The sequence below is a fragment of the Serinus canaria genome, chromosome Z (assembly GCF_022539315.1).
Source record: "Serinus canaria isolate serCan28SL12 chromosome Z, serCan2020, whole genome shotgun sequence".
Lineage (NCBI taxonomy): Eukaryota > Metazoa > Chordata > Aves > Passeriformes > Fringillidae > Serinus > Serinus canaria.
The window spans coordinates 32,689,395-32,704,665 of NC_066343.1; the positions used below are offsets into that span (position 1 = coordinate 32,689,395).

Consider the following 15,271-nt stretch of genomic DNA (forward strand, 5'->3'; position numbering starts at 1 on the left):
GTGGCTGCTGTAGTTGAGGGACTGTAACAGGTCCCTTGAAGGTACCAAGAGCTGATGAACCAGTATATCGTTCAGAACATTGCCTTACAACAGTTATTTTAAAGGAAGATTTTTTTTTTTTTTAACTAAAAAAAATATGGGCTGAAAAGTGGGGAAGAGTTAAAAAGACTTTTTCTTCATTTGAATGGAAGAATTGTTTCACTGTTTTTTTTGTTTGGTTGGTTGTTTTTCTTTTTTTTAATTAAAACTATTTTCTGTAACACCAGAACTGAGAGTAAAGAACATTCAAGATGTTAGAGGTGTGCTTTATCCTGAGGTGCCAGCTGGACACTAGGTCAAAACAGAAAACCCAGGAAATTAAGAGGCCTAGGCAATCATCAACCACATGAAGTTCAAAGTGCCAGATTCTGCACCTGGGGTAGGGCAAGCCTGGCTGTACAGACAGGCTGGGGAACAAGACAGGAGTGGGCCCTGGGGGGTCCTGTTCTGTGGCAAGTTGAACATGAGTGAGCAGCACCCTGGCAGCCAGGAGGGCCAGCTCTGTCCTGGGGTGCATCAGGCACAGCATCACCAGCTGGGCAAGGGAGGGGATTGTCCTGCTCTGCTCTGCACTGGGGCAGCATCACTGATGCCACTGATGCCTTTGGGGACCACCTAAAAACAGGGGCCAGACAAAATTAGGGACAATAAAAAGCAGTTATATTTATTGAAGGGCCTTCAAGATACATTTCAGGAAGATTTTGGCTGCACCCAAAAATGAACTACGGTCATGGGCTTTCATACTTTTGTAAGTTTGGTCCATTTGCAGATTGGGGGTTAATCTTCCAATTACATCTCTAGGTAATGAAGTAATTTACCCCAAGTTTGCTCTCCCAACTCACTTTTGTTTATATTTCGTAGGGCCTAAAAAAATAAGGTGTCCTTGATTCCTAGGCCCGGAGAGAAATTGTTTAGTCCGACCAAAATGGGAAAACAGTATTTAATATTCTATATGGAGTTTATATAAAAGAATTGCAGGATTACAAATATATGAAAAATAAAAACACTAAAATCCCAAGGCATCATTACAATGTAAAAAAGATATTAAGCCATTAGAGAGGGGCAACAAAGATGGTGAAGGACCCTGAGGGGAAGTGAATGAGGAGCATCTGAGGTCCCTGTGTTTGTTCAGCCTGGAGGAGACTGAGGGGAGACTCCACTGAAGTTACAACTTCCTCCTGAGGGAAGAGGAAGGGCAGACACCGAAATTGCCTCTCTGTCACCCAGTGACAGGACCTCAGGGAATGGCCTGAAGTTGTGTCAGGGGAGGTTCAGGGTGGATATTAGATAAGGATTCTTCACCCAGAGGGTGGCTGGGCACTGTAATAGGCTCTCCATTGAAGTGATCACAGCACAAGGCCTGAGAGAGATCAAGAAGTGTTTGGACAATGCTCTGAAGCATATGGTGTGATTCTTGGGGATGATGTTGTGGAGGGCCAGGAATGGGACTTGGTGATCCTTTAGGGTCTCTTCCAACTCAGCATATTCTGATTCTGTGAAATTCTAATTTGGTTATATCAGGAAGAATTTTCCTGATGAGTGTAACTCCAGGAATTGGTTAGATACTGGAGCTTGGTTGATGGTGATAATATAGGTAGTAGCAGACAACATTTTAGTATCAGTTTATCCTTGAGCAATCACACCATTATTCTGCTTTTATTTGTAAACTGCTGTTCAAAATCAAATGAGTGTATAGGGTGTTTTTAACAAGGAGGAGCAATCAGCAACTCACATATCTGTAATAAAAATCCAGAGGCAGGTACTTGAGTTGCAATTTAAACATCCAGAGAAGTTTGTTATATTTTGTACGTGGATTTGACAGTTAACCAATCACTTGCTAGAGACCTTTTCATTTACTGACTTAAAGTTTAATGGAGCACTTACCTTTATATCTTGCATCTCCTTATTTATCTGAAAATAGTATATCTACTCCGTACTTGTTTTTAGAGCTACTGAAATCTCATGCATCAAAGTTAACAGCAAAATAAAAGCAGGCAAAACTAAAAGCTTCTAGCAGTGCTCCTTGAAATAGCAAATACAAAAATTACACTTGTGGAGACCAATGGTGCTATAACAGCTTTATTTTTTTACTTAATACAAGGCAATTAGAGTGCCTTTTAATACTTCACATAACAGATATTAGCAAATACAAATATATATACTTTTTTTTTTCTTTTAATGAAAATGTCCATTTAAGGATTTAACTTAGAAATTTCAGTTGTGAAATCTCTCTAGATTTTTGCAAAGTTAACAGATATTCCAGTGCAAAAATAGATCCCATTACAGATAGCATAAAGTGCTTGGAACAAAGGACCAACTATAATTCAGGAAGGAAAGATAAGCACAACAGTGGTTGTTTAACCATGGGAAAATACAACAACTCCTTACTGAAATACAAATGTACTACAGAGAGGGATGCAACATGTCAATACTATTGAAGTTTAAAATAAGTTAACACCTCAGTGTAGTTTCATTATCAAAAGAGGTTCACATAATGTGTATGACTCTAGAGTGATTTTTTCCCAACACATACTTAAGGAAAAATTAGTGGCTGTCTGATCATATTCCATGACCAATCTTCATGCCAGTGTTGCATTATGCCGTCTATTCAGTACAAACAATGCCAATCAGAGCTGTGAAGTAGTTTGGTTAATATCCACACTTACTGCAATATTTTGTCACAGATAGCAGACCCTGTAAGCATGACAGTCATGGGGCAATAGAATCAAGAATCTTTTTGGTGGCCTAAGGAAAGTGTATTACCATGTAACTGTTGTTTCTTGATACACGAATAATTTAAATGAGCAGTTACCAAGAGCAAACCACAGCCCTTTCAGGACCAAATCTGAATCCTCCTAGAACTCGTTCTAGTTCTACATGCACTAGCTTGCTGCAGTGCAAAACATTAGCCCTTCACTTCAGTAATGCTGATTTGTAATAGCGACTTTTAGTAGTGGCAAGCGTCCAGGACATGCTACTTGTTTAAATTATACTGCAACATATTGCAGCCTGTTCCAGAGTAGTCATGGCTGTAGCTCTGCTGTTTCTGCACCTGGAAGTCTGGTGTATTCATCACCCTGTAACTCATCCCCATAGAGTGATGATGTCATAAAGGTAATAACAAAGTATGTTTTCAGTGAGGTATACCAATCCCCTTTACACTCCTTTTCTCAATCCCCTTAGCAATGAATTATACAGATAAAAAAAAAAAAAAAAGTATGAAAAAGGCACTTCAGCAGAGCCTGTACTAAGCTCTTACTTTACCTCAAGGCAGGACATAGAGGGACAAAGAACTTAATTTAACTGTGTTTTAAAAATGTTGAGTTGGTCAGTGTTACCAAGTATATTTGGAAATATATAATTAATCTTCTTCATGAAAAGGTTCATGTCAGCCTTTTCAGTATTTGCTGGGCTGCTATGGTCATTCACAGAAGAAAATGGTCCATGACTGATTGATGGAGTAGCATCAAAACTAGTGCAGAACCTCTGTGGGTATTTAAGGCAGAGGAATGGCACACAGGAACAGCTCAGGAACTGCACTTGTGTTCAAACCACATTACTGAACCAATTTTCAAATGTAAAAGCAACACAGAGGGGCCCTAAAAGCATACTCTCCCATGACCGTTGTACAATGTGAACAAGAATTGGTTGTTCTTACTATATAATTTCCCCTCTAATATTAGTCTGGTTTTGTAAAACTTGAAAAACTTGACTGATGAACCGTACCACTATTATCTTGAACTCTCTTGTTTTTCAGGGGGATTTTTTTACTGAAACAGTTGTTTGTCACATGTATAATAAGGGTGTATACTCCAGTTAGGGATCACCTAATGACTGAAACTACACTGCACAACAGAAGCAGAAACTTACACATTAATATTATACCAGTTTCCAAACAGGAAAATTTTAGGTGAACAACTTGCAGTTGTTTGCAGATAGCAGCTGATTGCTAGAATCTGGAACATGGTCAGATCATGAATGCAGCTATCCACTACATGGACAGAAAGAGAGCATAGCATTACAGGCATAATGTAAAGAAATACCATGGCTACAAAGATCAACTGAAAGCATTTCCAATCCCTAATTATGCTACCTACCTATTTAAAGTCATAAATAATACTGTTTAAAAAAAAAATCTACATCTCACTTCTAGTTTTATCTGGCAAAGCCAGAAACAGCAACATGCTTGTGCTAAGCAGTAATTCCAGATGTTGGGTACCTTTCTGGTGCAAAGCAGGGGTTAAAGAGCAGATATTACAAATCTGAGTGACAGCTCATGATTTAGAATTTGCTCTTGGCATTGGCAGCTTGTACAACTACTGAGTTTGCTGCTGTGGTCCAAACCCTATGTCTGCTTCTCACCCACTTCTTTCTACTAGACGTTCATGCAGCTGCAACAGTACCTCAGAGGAGCAGGAAAGTACTTAACTGCACAAACACCTAGTCAGAATATGTTGTTGATTGTGATGCTGGTGGGACAATCATGCATTTGGAGGGTTCACAGTTCTGCCTATCGCCACTTGCTGATGAAGATGTGTGGTTATGATGCCCTGTCTCTTGCCATCCCACCTGCACAGTACTGCTTTGTGGCCTCAGCTTTGTCACCACTGACCTACACCAGCCTAGAGAAAGCCAGCTTGTAAGTTTTTACAGGTAAGGTTTTACAACCTAAGGCTACAACACTGGTGGTGACTTTTCTTGCCATGGACTGTTTTGGTGCATTCATTGCCAGCAATGGATATAGCACCAGCACATTCCCACTCCTGACATGAATGTTCTAAGGACTAAAACATGCATGTCCTGAATATCTGTAAATAACCACTGGCCATGATTTCTTAATGAATTATTTTAGCAACCCTAATAAAAACATACTGTACAGAACAAGATACAGTATAGTTGAAAGCCCACAGCATCTTGTGGGTGCTTTACCACAGCTTCAGAGTTATACTGTTTTGAGCTAAGTTCAAGTCTTTCACTGGAGAACAGTACAAGACGACTCCATGAGGCACCGCCCCTGTTAAGGAATTGTTTTCATTGCATTGAATTGCATTGCATTGAATGGTTTTCAGTAGAGTGTCCAGTTGCTTTTCCTCTAGCTTCTTTGGGAGTATCCTATCCCAGGAAAAGGAAGTTTGCATTCTGCTCATCAATCTCTTTGATGAAATTGCCTCACACACAACTTTCTTTTACCTTCTCATCTTGCAGGAAGGAGTTGAGGATTGCAATGTCTACCACAGTCTGGTTTTTGTGCAATGACAGGTCCTTAGTATGGTCATCATCACTTTGGTCCTTAGCAAAATTTACAAAAACCTACAAGAAAAAAGGCCATGTCAAACACTACCATAGGATTTCATGATTTCATGGCATTTTAAGCACTGGATATCCTGAAATAGTCCTGAGATTCAGTACTCTACTTCATTTGTACTCCTACCTCTGCCAAAGAAACTTTTGGCATCCAGGTTACTAAAAACTTACTTGGTCAAGTGTGGTCTGAGAAACGGAGTAGTCTTCTATGTGGAGTCTCTTCTTGTTCTGGGAGAGAATACTGAATATTTTGGCCAGGGAGGATGGTGAAGAGGGAAGCTGGTACTGCAGCATATTCCGATGTTTTTCCTTTAAGACACTTCCAGGGAAGGCATGCCCAAAGAAGTCCTCAACGGGCTTCAGATCTGGGTTTGACCCTGCAATTCTCACCACTATGGTGTAACCATCTCCAAACCTGCAAACAAAAATGTCAGTACAAGAGTTAAGCGCTTCTGAAATACACGTGATGCTAAAAATCCAGCAACATTTCCTATAGTCAGAATAGCAATGGAAATGCTGCATGAGGAGCTTAGCCTAACTAAGCTCAGGAACTGTATCTTCCTAAAAATGCAAACTCTGTGGTGTAAGCAAAAAACCACCCCACCTACCTGTTTTTTAGGTGCTGGACACTACCCAGACATCTGAATCGCCCATTCACCATTATTGCCATGCGAGTGCACAGGGCTTCACATTCTTCCATGCTGCAGGCAGAAATAACTTCATTAGTACTGCAAACAGCATTGAAGGGCAGGGCAGAAAGGCTGAGCTTACATCAGCCCTGGCAGATATAAAAGCCAAGGTATGACACAAGTGGGCTGCTACTCACCTGTGAGATGTGAGCACCACTGATCTCCCCTCTTTGATTACACTCAGAGCACAGTTCCACAAGAAGCGACGTGCTTTGGGATCCATCCCTGTTGTTGGCTCGTCCTGCAGAAGGCATACAAAAAACAGATTATGCTACTACATTCTGATGAAAAATACCTCATCTTTGAAATGACCTGTCCATTCCTGATTATGGAAACATTGAAAATAAGCAAGTTTGATTTATTTTCTAAAATGACAAAGTAATTTATGCACCGGATTTTTAATTAGTCTTCATTTCAACATGTTTTTCTATTTTTCAAGAAAAATATTGATGTGCAAAGGTTGTGAACTCACCAGGAACACCACAGGTGGCCCTCCAATGAGGGCAATGGCTGTGGAAAGCTTGCGTCTGTTCCCTCCACTGTAATTCCCAGCATATTTTTCTCCATATTTCACAAGGCCCAGTTTCCGAATTGCCCACTCGCCAACCTGTGACACACAGCACAACATCACCTTCAATCAAGCATAGCAACATCTGCACAAAGAGCTTTTTCTTACAAGCTTTGGCTTCAAAAGCAGCTTTCAGAAGGGCCATTCATCTGAGGATCTATGCGGCATGGATATGGATTTTGAAACCCCCTGTGCACCTCTGGATCAGGATATATGTAACCCTGTCCCCAGGGGGCCTGAAAAATCAAATGGCTGCAGCTTATCAGCTGGTGGGCATGACTTCAGCATCAGCTGAGCCACCTTAACCAACTTCACCAGCTTCAGTGAGCTTTCCTATTACTGTGGGCTTACAGCAGGGACATGGACACTACTGACTCACAGCTGCCACACCACGGTGCACCATGGATAGATGGAATTTGGATAGATGGAATTTGGTTTGCTGTTCAGCAGTATCCCTAATGGTGCCAACAGGCAGGCATTGCTGCCCTGCAGTGCGTTATGGGGAAGAGATTCAGCTACTACTCAAATCACACCCAGAACTGGGTCCCTCTTTATATGAAGCTGGTAAGAACATCACATGGAAGAACTTGGCAGCAATCTTAGAAGGAGATTGCAGTTTCCACCCATCATGTTTACCCTCACAGAAGGATTCAAGCCACTTGGACGTTACCCTAAATATCATCCACCTAGAGCACTCAGGTCTCCTTACAGTAAAAACTGTTAATTCCAGGAAACAGAACTGAGAAGGGTGCTGCATGGTACTGGCAGCTGTCATCGATTGCCTAAAGACTGTTACTGTAACCTCATCTCTGCTGAAATAGCAGCACTTTAATGATGCACCATGATCAACTGGAAAGCTTTTAAAACTCAGCACAAGGCTTCTGCTAAGCTATAGCGTGTTTGTTTCCAGGGACTTGAGAGAATTAACACTTGACAGTGACTGAGGTCCTGCATGACTTGCAGCTCCACAGCCCTTAAATTCTTAAAGGAAGAAAGTTGTTCAGTGGAAAAGAGCATTCACTATGAGAAGACAGGACCCAAATTATCTGCCCTTCCATTTAGTACAGTTTTCCAGGCAACACTGAAAAAACAGAGGAACTCTTGGGTTTCCCTGAAGGAAAGGGGGCGGGGGCAGATTTCACCATACAGTATCTCCAACAGCTTGGCATTACATGAGCTGCAGGGAGGGTGCATGCAAGCAAGAACTTGCAAGTTGGTCACTGGGGTGGGTCCTGTGGTGTTTCATTTACCTTGCAGACTTCTTTCTCTGGAACACCTCTCAGGAGTGCAAAGAACTCCAAGTGCTCTCGCCCTGTCAGCAGTTCATTAACAGCATCAAACTGTGGGCAGTAGCCCATGTTCTGATGGACTTCTTGGATGTTGGACAAAATACTGTAAAAGAAAAAAAAAGCCTTTGTTAGGATTTCACGAGCATGCGCTGCTAATTTAGACGTTAAAACAGTGTGAAACATTGTTCCTGGTATTACTGAACTAACAAAAACACAGAATCATAGAAATCCATTTTGATCAAGTTACTTTTTATCTCTCTCCCTTTTCTCCTCCTTAAAAAAAAAAAAAAAAATTTAAACTTGGAAGAGCTGTTACAAAGAAATGACTACCAGACTAAACCAACTTTCCTAAACCACTAACATACTTTACCAGACTCAAACAAGGGCTGAAACAAATGCCAAGAGCTGCAAACAGGAAAAGTGGAAGAGAGTTTTGATGTTTTCAGAGTTTTGAAAAAAAGCTGTTAAAACTAAAGGGGAAAGCAGAGAAAATATGCACTGTCTTTCACCTGTTTCCTTTGAGGAAAGCTTCTCCTCCCGTCACATCTGTATCACCAGTTAGCATCTTAAAAGTGGACGACTTGCCAGCACCATTTACTCCCAGAAGTCCAAAGCACTAGGGAAATAATAAATGAGCAAAGTGTATTTGAGAACAGGATCCAACTGCATTGTTTTCAGCACTGACAAGATGGGAAGAAGCAAACTTGACCCTGAGTACAGCTAGAGGGACCCTGAGGTCAATTTTCAGGAAAAAAACCCCAAACTTCTCGGTTTTTATATCAAGTAAACCTTTAGGCTGGGAAGATGAACAAGCTATGATGTCACCTTGATACCCTGTCACTGCAGTTGATCTCTGCCAAACCTTGCATTCTGGAGTTTGGCTTCTGGTCCCAGACACTAAGAGTTAATATCTTCTTTAAAGGCAGAGACACATAGAACCAGAAACTGCTCCAGCTTCTACTTTCCTTTAGTGCAATTTGAACATTCATCTGATTTTGATCTTACTCCACCCTGTGCTGTCATGTGGCTCCTAAATACTGCAGTAATAGCAAAACAATCCATTTAACAAATAAGCTTACCTCTCCAGGGGGGATTCCAACACAGATCCTATCAACTGCTGGCTTTCTCTTCATTCTGTAAATCTAAAACCATAAGAAAAAAGAAAGAGGACAATGTCAAAGAATTCTAATCAGAGCTGTACATCTGCAGTACTTCCAACTCGATCCAGTTTTGATCCCACTAAATTCCTCTGGTAAGGCACAGTGAACTGCATAGTTTTATGTCAACAAGTACGAATTCAGAAGTTCTGTCACCTTGGTTAGCTCCTTGATTTCCAAAATGTCACTCTGTCCTCCTCCACTAATTATCCTCTGCCTCTCTCTGGTTACATCCTCGTCTTCATCATTCACAGGAGGCAGCTTGGCATAAACAGGCCTGAAGAAAGCAACATGATAAAACCTTAGCAGAAAATGACAGGGCCTTCATAGGTAGTATTCTCCCCATTTCATAGGTGACACCAATGAAAGCTTCACCTGCCTGTAGCAGCACAGTAGAGAGGACAACTTACCTGGGTTTGATGAAGAACCTGTACTGGATGAGCACTGTGATGAGAAAAAACACCACACCTTCTACAGCCATGGCAAAGAGGTTCCTTCCCACCAGGTCCCATGACAAAGGGGACACAAACCGATTCTCTCCTGCCAAAATAGATTAGAAGCACAATCACTTTTCCAGAGCAAGGGGAGCAGGCTAGCATTTCTTCCAGCAGAGGTCACCAAGTTGGGCACCGGGACAACTGATGATCAGCCAGTTACAGGAGGGAAAGGTTAGACCACACAAGAGGCCCACTGTGGCTGCACATTTTTTCTGTAGCAAAGTTGGGACTTGGGCCCAGAGAATTCAGTCTGCCAAAGAGCTAACCCACCTGTCCAAAAGGTTAGTGAAGCACAGAAAGACTATGACTCAGACCTGACATCTGCATGCCAGGAAAAAATCCATCCAGCTTTCCAGAACTTCAGCCACTCCTTACACTAGGCCTAATGACATCCATGCAATTGTCTTTACACATTTTTATTTAATGGTCTTAACTCAAAAATCTTTGAATCTATCTACCAGTTTCTCTTAACAAGTTAAGAGTGGATGGCTATGATGACTTGCCAAGTTTGACCAGGTCTGTGCTGCAAATTGTGCACTTTCAGTTCCTGCTTGTCTGGAGCAGACTCTAGATTTGTCCATTCCTTTCAGGCCATTGTCTATGTGAAATACAATTTAACTTACCAAATCTCTCCAGAGCATCAGCCATAGCCTGGTTTTTCACCATGTCAATGAGTCCCCGGCCCAGGCAGAAGTGAGGGAAGATGAGGAAGACAGACTTCAGGATGTCATTGATGTCCTTCAGCTTCTGTTAAGAAAAAATTCAAGTGCCAGTGAGCCAGCTGAGCAAAAACAGCCACCACCTCCCAGGAGTGACCCATGTTGTCATTGACCCCTCCTTCCCTTTCCCACTGCAGCCCCACAAAAATCCAAGGATTAGAAATGTTCTCCCAAGAGCCACAGCCATGGCTCCTCTGGACAGTCAGTGTTGTTGTGTTGCTCACAACACTATTAACAAGCAAAATGCAATAAAAGGTTTTTCCAAACACTCACAGTCTGTTTGCAGCATCTGCAAACAACAACATGCAAAAAGGCTACTGGCTGAGGACACAGGGAAGTTTAATAACTTGAACAAACTGGTTATGTCAGTGGCTGCAGGGAGTTTCTCCCTGTCCCATACTGGAAGCTCTAATACTTTTCCTTTGTTGTCTCATAGCTGGCTTAGTCCATGGATTGAACTGATAGCACCCTGAGTTCCTGTTCTGCCAGGTACTCATCCCTGAGCATGTACTCATTTTTACTGAGCTAGACCAGGCTCTGTAACAAAAGGAAGCCTCATCAAGGACTGCGCCCTTATGCCCACAGGAAGAGGTACAATCAACAGGTAACTCCCAGGGTATCTCCTGAGCCTCCTCCCACAAGGAACACTTCACACCACTGTGGGTCAAACAGGGCTTGCTAAGACGTCTTGTGTTGTCTACAAGCATGAGAGGAACTTGAACCTTCCCCAGGAGGCATCTGGTGTTGAAAAACTGAAGTGCCTAAGCTCCCATAGTTAGAGAGATATCTACAATAGGAGACAAAATTTAGGGCAACTAAATAGCTGGGTGATTAAATGGCCTTCGTAGATGGAAAATGCCCTTCTTTAAGAACATACAAGAAATTCCATTTGAACATGAGAAAATTCTATTTCTTTTTTCACCCTAAGAATGACTGAAAAGTGGAAAAAGTTGTCCAGAAAGACTGTGGAGTCTCTCCCTGGAAATTTTCAAGTCCAATGGTTCTGAGCAACCTGCTCTTAACAGTTTGACCTTGCCCCCCACTACAAAAAATGAGGCCATGCAAACCCAATACAGTGTTGTAGCTGGAGGTTGGACTAGACAATCTCAGGAGCTTCTTCCCCACCTTAAATACTCCGTGAGCTTTTCAAAAGGGGGCTTTAACCCATTTCCAGAAGAACCTTGTTTAAACTGTTGCTGAAGCTAATGTGTACAGTGCCTAGCTTTTCTGGAGATCTGGCTGTTAAAGGCACCAGATGAGGAACCTGTACCAACATGGAACCAACATGGAACCAGACTGTAGCAACTGTAACAAGGCAGTTGAGGAGCCTCTGGAAAAACATACATTGTTGGTGAAGAGCTCCAGGACAAAGGTGGCCACACTCCCATTGATGCCAATGAAGAGGTTCACACTGGTCAGGACAACATATGCTGTGCTAGGGATTTTGAACACAAAGGAAGCTGGATACATGAGAGGGGTGATGGACCACCTGGCAAGAGAAAAGGCAGCAACATCAGGTAAGAACCTTCCACGTCCAAGAGCCTTCCCAGTCATCCTCTCATAAGAAATCCCTTACCCATAGAGAAACAGGAGGAGAGCCAGCACAGGCAAGTTGGAGGAGGATACATAGGACTTCTGTTGGAAGCAGATGAAGATGATGACAACTAGTGTGGCGGGAACAATGTAGTTGCACTAGAAGGTGAAAAACATGACTTTAGATTTCTTTCCAGATGACATAAAAAAAGGAGAGATTTTTTTTCTGCTCTAATCCAATAGTTTTCAAAACTCTTCAGTGTTCCCAAATCTGTTTAAAAGTGTCATATGTGTGAACCATAATACAGTACACATGAATTTACATTTCTTGGTCCCTCTAGAAGTAGTCAATAGACTCTCAGAGGTTTCAGGCACCACAGGTTGAGAAAACCTGCTTTGGACAGAGCAGAACAAGGGGCTACACAAACAAACATTTTTGACAAGTATTTTAGAGTGACATAATAAATGCTAATGATTGAGCTTATGGTTGTCCTTCCATCCTCTGTTGTACCCCTTGACCCACTGAGATGAAGCACTGCTCCATAAGAGAAAACACAAAAGTCATAGTCACAGTTGTTATTCACTGAAATAATGTGGTACCCGCTGGAACAAACTGCACTGTGCACTTCAAGAGACCTTGGAAAAACAGAACAGAGGATAGTTTAGCCCAGTCTAAGTCCTTACCATATCCCACACAAAGTTGGCCAGCCAGTAGATAACAGGCTTCACACCACTGATGAACTGCAAGTGTTTAGCTTTACTGACACGTTCCTGAATAAGGAAAACCACAAAGCTGGCAGGAACAAAGGACATGGCAAAGATCACACAGATGGACACAAGGACATCCACAGAGGTGGTCATCCTGGATAAAAAAAGGAAGAAAGCAAATTGTTTGTATGCTGGTACTGACTCCTTTGAGATGAAATAAGGCAGCTCACGCAGGGCAGGGCAGAAATTATTTCTTCTTCTGCTGTCATTAGTCTGTCCTTATACTCAGAATCCTGAGTAATGAATTACCATGCAAGATTCTCCTAACTCCACAGTTCTTCTCCAGCCATATAACAAAGGGAACATATACAGTCTGTTGGCATCTCAAGCACAGCATCACAACCTGCAGACTGGTTAATAACTTCAGCATAATGGACTGCTTTCTACTTTCCTTATTACCACCACTTTTTTTCCCACATAATCCATTTCCTGGGGTTGTTGGAGTTTGTCTTTTTTTGGTATTGTTTCAAAGTTGAGAAGTATCTGCCCATTATCTGCTACTGTTTTATGGATTTAAGGATATCTATGCACACAAATTATGAGTTCTGACTCTGATTATAGTGAGAGTGGACTAGTCGATGGCTCAGTGAAGTTAACCCTGTGCATTACTGTGTGCCCCCCAGCCTGAGACAGTGGGCAAGACTCAACAGGACCTATCAGAGGTCCTTAGTCAAATGATGAGGACAAAAGAATGACCATATTTATGGTGACACACCTTTCTAAAGATGGCTGAGAGGGATTTCCTAGAGTTGCAGAAAGTGTGATTCCTGAAAAGGACTGGTTCTTAAAAACTCCAGCTTCCAGGGACTCAAGGACAGAGAAAGTTTGTACAGAAGTGCTGTTCAACAGCAAGTTCTCAGCAGCACAGGTTGCCACCTCCCCAGACCAGAGAAAATAAGGCCTGCATGTTAAGAGTATAGATGGCAGAGGCCACTGACTGTCCACCAGTAGGTCCAAAACCTCCCATGTTGCCTGTTTTCAGTCATCAGCAATGAGCCCAAACACATCCATAGTCATGTCACAACTTACAGAGCTACTTCAGAGAGCTGCTGCTTGGTGAGGTTGAGTGGGTGATTGAAGGCAGTGATCCCATAAGCACTGGGATTTTCACCCTGGTGGAGGTTAGCCCGAAGGATAGCATTGTTGATCACATTCAGGAAGGATGCAATGGCATGCCAGCCCTTGTTGTTAAACCACACCTACAAGACACCACATCAGCATCAGAAAGGCACCAGGTACATCAGCTACCCAAAAGCTTTCTAAGCCCTTCAGAACATCCCTTTCTCTGTTGAGCACATATTTCTTTCCATATCACTCCAGCTAGCTTGCTCAGGGGCAGAACACACAGTTTAATCAATAAACACAAGAGGCTTCTGGAAGCTATCACTGATTGAACTCTTTTTGGCATTTAGGCCTAGACTCCACAGGAGAAACAGATTTTGAGGAGGTCCACATAAAACAACAAGCTACATTTACTCCACTAGTAAATACAGAGAACTCTGGTCTACAAAGTTTTCCAATAGAAACTGCTATGACTCCAAGTCACCAGAGCTTCAAACAGCAGGCACAGAAATGAGGATTGGTCGATTTACCTTCACATTGTTCTTTGTATCCAGGCCTTTCATGAAACTTGATAAACTGTTGAGAAATCGATCCCCAGAACTCCCCTGCAAATAGCAAAGGGACAGTTACTTCCCCTCTAAGAATACCTTTATTATGCCCTGGGGTCTAGCAGAGACTACACAATGTTTTTCACAGCTCTGACAGCTTTCTGCCAATTCAACAGCCTCTACCCACCAAACTGGAGGTGGTAAGAAGGCTGAGTAACTGTGATTTCCCTTCACCTTTCCTTTCCATAGTCTCGCTGGTAAGAAGGGTCAGTCTTATGCCTGTTTTTTTCCCCAGCAAAACGTATTAACCAAAGTTGCATGCAACCTTCAGAGACATTGCACCCTGCAGGCTGGCAGTTTCAGATGAAAACAGTGGCCCAAATTCTCTTCTGAGCCAGGGCAGACTCAGCACAGGTTCAATTGAGGTTTTGAAGACGGCAGCAACCTCTTCTTAATTCCCCAAGACAGCCCACCCTGTCCTGCCACAAAACATTCAGATGTCTGCAATCCTCACTGGCTTGTGACTGGTGCTGGGCAGAACCCACATCAGCAACATGGGCTGGGCAAGCTTTAGCTGAGTGTATCTTCAAGACTTCTGCTACTCCCAGACAACAGCCTGGGAGATCCCAGCTAAGAGGTAGTGGGGAGAAGTGAGTGAACACAGCTAACACACACATGGCTCCTCATTTTACGGCTTTCAAGTAGCAAGACTCAGTATTTAGTGCATCTTGGGCTTATGGGGGACAACTGCTCACCTGTGCCAGCTCCAAAATTTTCTTCACCTGTTTAATGGCATCAGTGACTTCATGACTTGGAGGAAGCACGAGGGAACTGCTGGCTCCCAAGGAAAAGCCACCATACCTGAAAGTTCAGACAGAAAGGGATGCTAAGATATGACTATTCATGGACCTCCACAAAACACTACTCCCTATCCCTACTCCATGTCTGTGTCTCCTCTTCCTGCAGTACACCCAAGGCTAGTGTCTCCAGTCTAACACAAAGGGATGACTTTTATTCTCCTACATGGTTGCTTAGCCATGAAGTCTTCTCCTCTTGAGGTTAAACCCTCATATAATGAGTGCTCAGCATGCTGTCCAA

General features: G+C 42.5%; 1 protein-coding gene across 5 annotated transcripts in view; it reads right to left on the bottom strand.

Annotated features, from left to right (window-relative positions):
• Positions 1-2,102: 2,102 nt before the first annotated feature.
• Positions 2,103-15,271, bottom strand: part of ABCA1 (ATP binding cassette subfamily A member 1) — a 93,600-nt gene continuing 80,431 nt past the window's right edge. For all 5 annotated transcript variants that reach the window (XM_009096082.4, XM_018920934.3, XM_018920933.3 and 2 more), the window contains exons 34-50: positions 14,929-15,034; positions 14,156-14,230; positions 13,593-13,762; positions 12,480-12,657; positions 11,839-11,954; positions 11,607-11,751; positions 10,167-10,290; positions 9,457-9,586; positions 9,203-9,323; positions 8,969-9,031; positions 8,399-8,505; positions 7,851-7,992; positions 6,505-6,639; positions 6,170-6,273; positions 5,952-6,044; positions 5,515-5,758; positions 2,103-5,349 (exon numbers count right to left, since the gene is read on the bottom strand). In XM_009096082.4, coding sequence (XP_009094330.1) covers positions 5,209-5,349; positions 5,515-5,758; positions 5,952-6,044; positions 6,170-6,273; positions 6,505-6,639; positions 7,851-7,992; positions 8,399-8,505; positions 8,969-9,031; positions 9,203-9,323; positions 9,457-9,586; positions 10,167-10,290; positions 11,607-11,751; positions 11,839-11,954; positions 12,480-12,657; positions 13,593-13,762; positions 14,156-14,230; positions 14,929-15,034 — 2,194 coding nt within the window. In that variant the 3' untranslated portion in view covers positions 2,103-5,208. The remainder of the gene's footprint in view (positions 5,350-5,514; positions 5,759-5,951; positions 6,045-6,169; positions 6,274-6,504; positions 6,640-7,850; positions 7,993-8,398; positions 8,506-8,968; positions 9,032-9,202; positions 9,324-9,456; positions 9,587-10,166; positions 10,291-11,606; positions 11,752-11,838; positions 11,955-12,479; positions 12,658-13,592; positions 13,763-14,155; positions 14,231-14,928; positions 15,035-15,271) is intronic.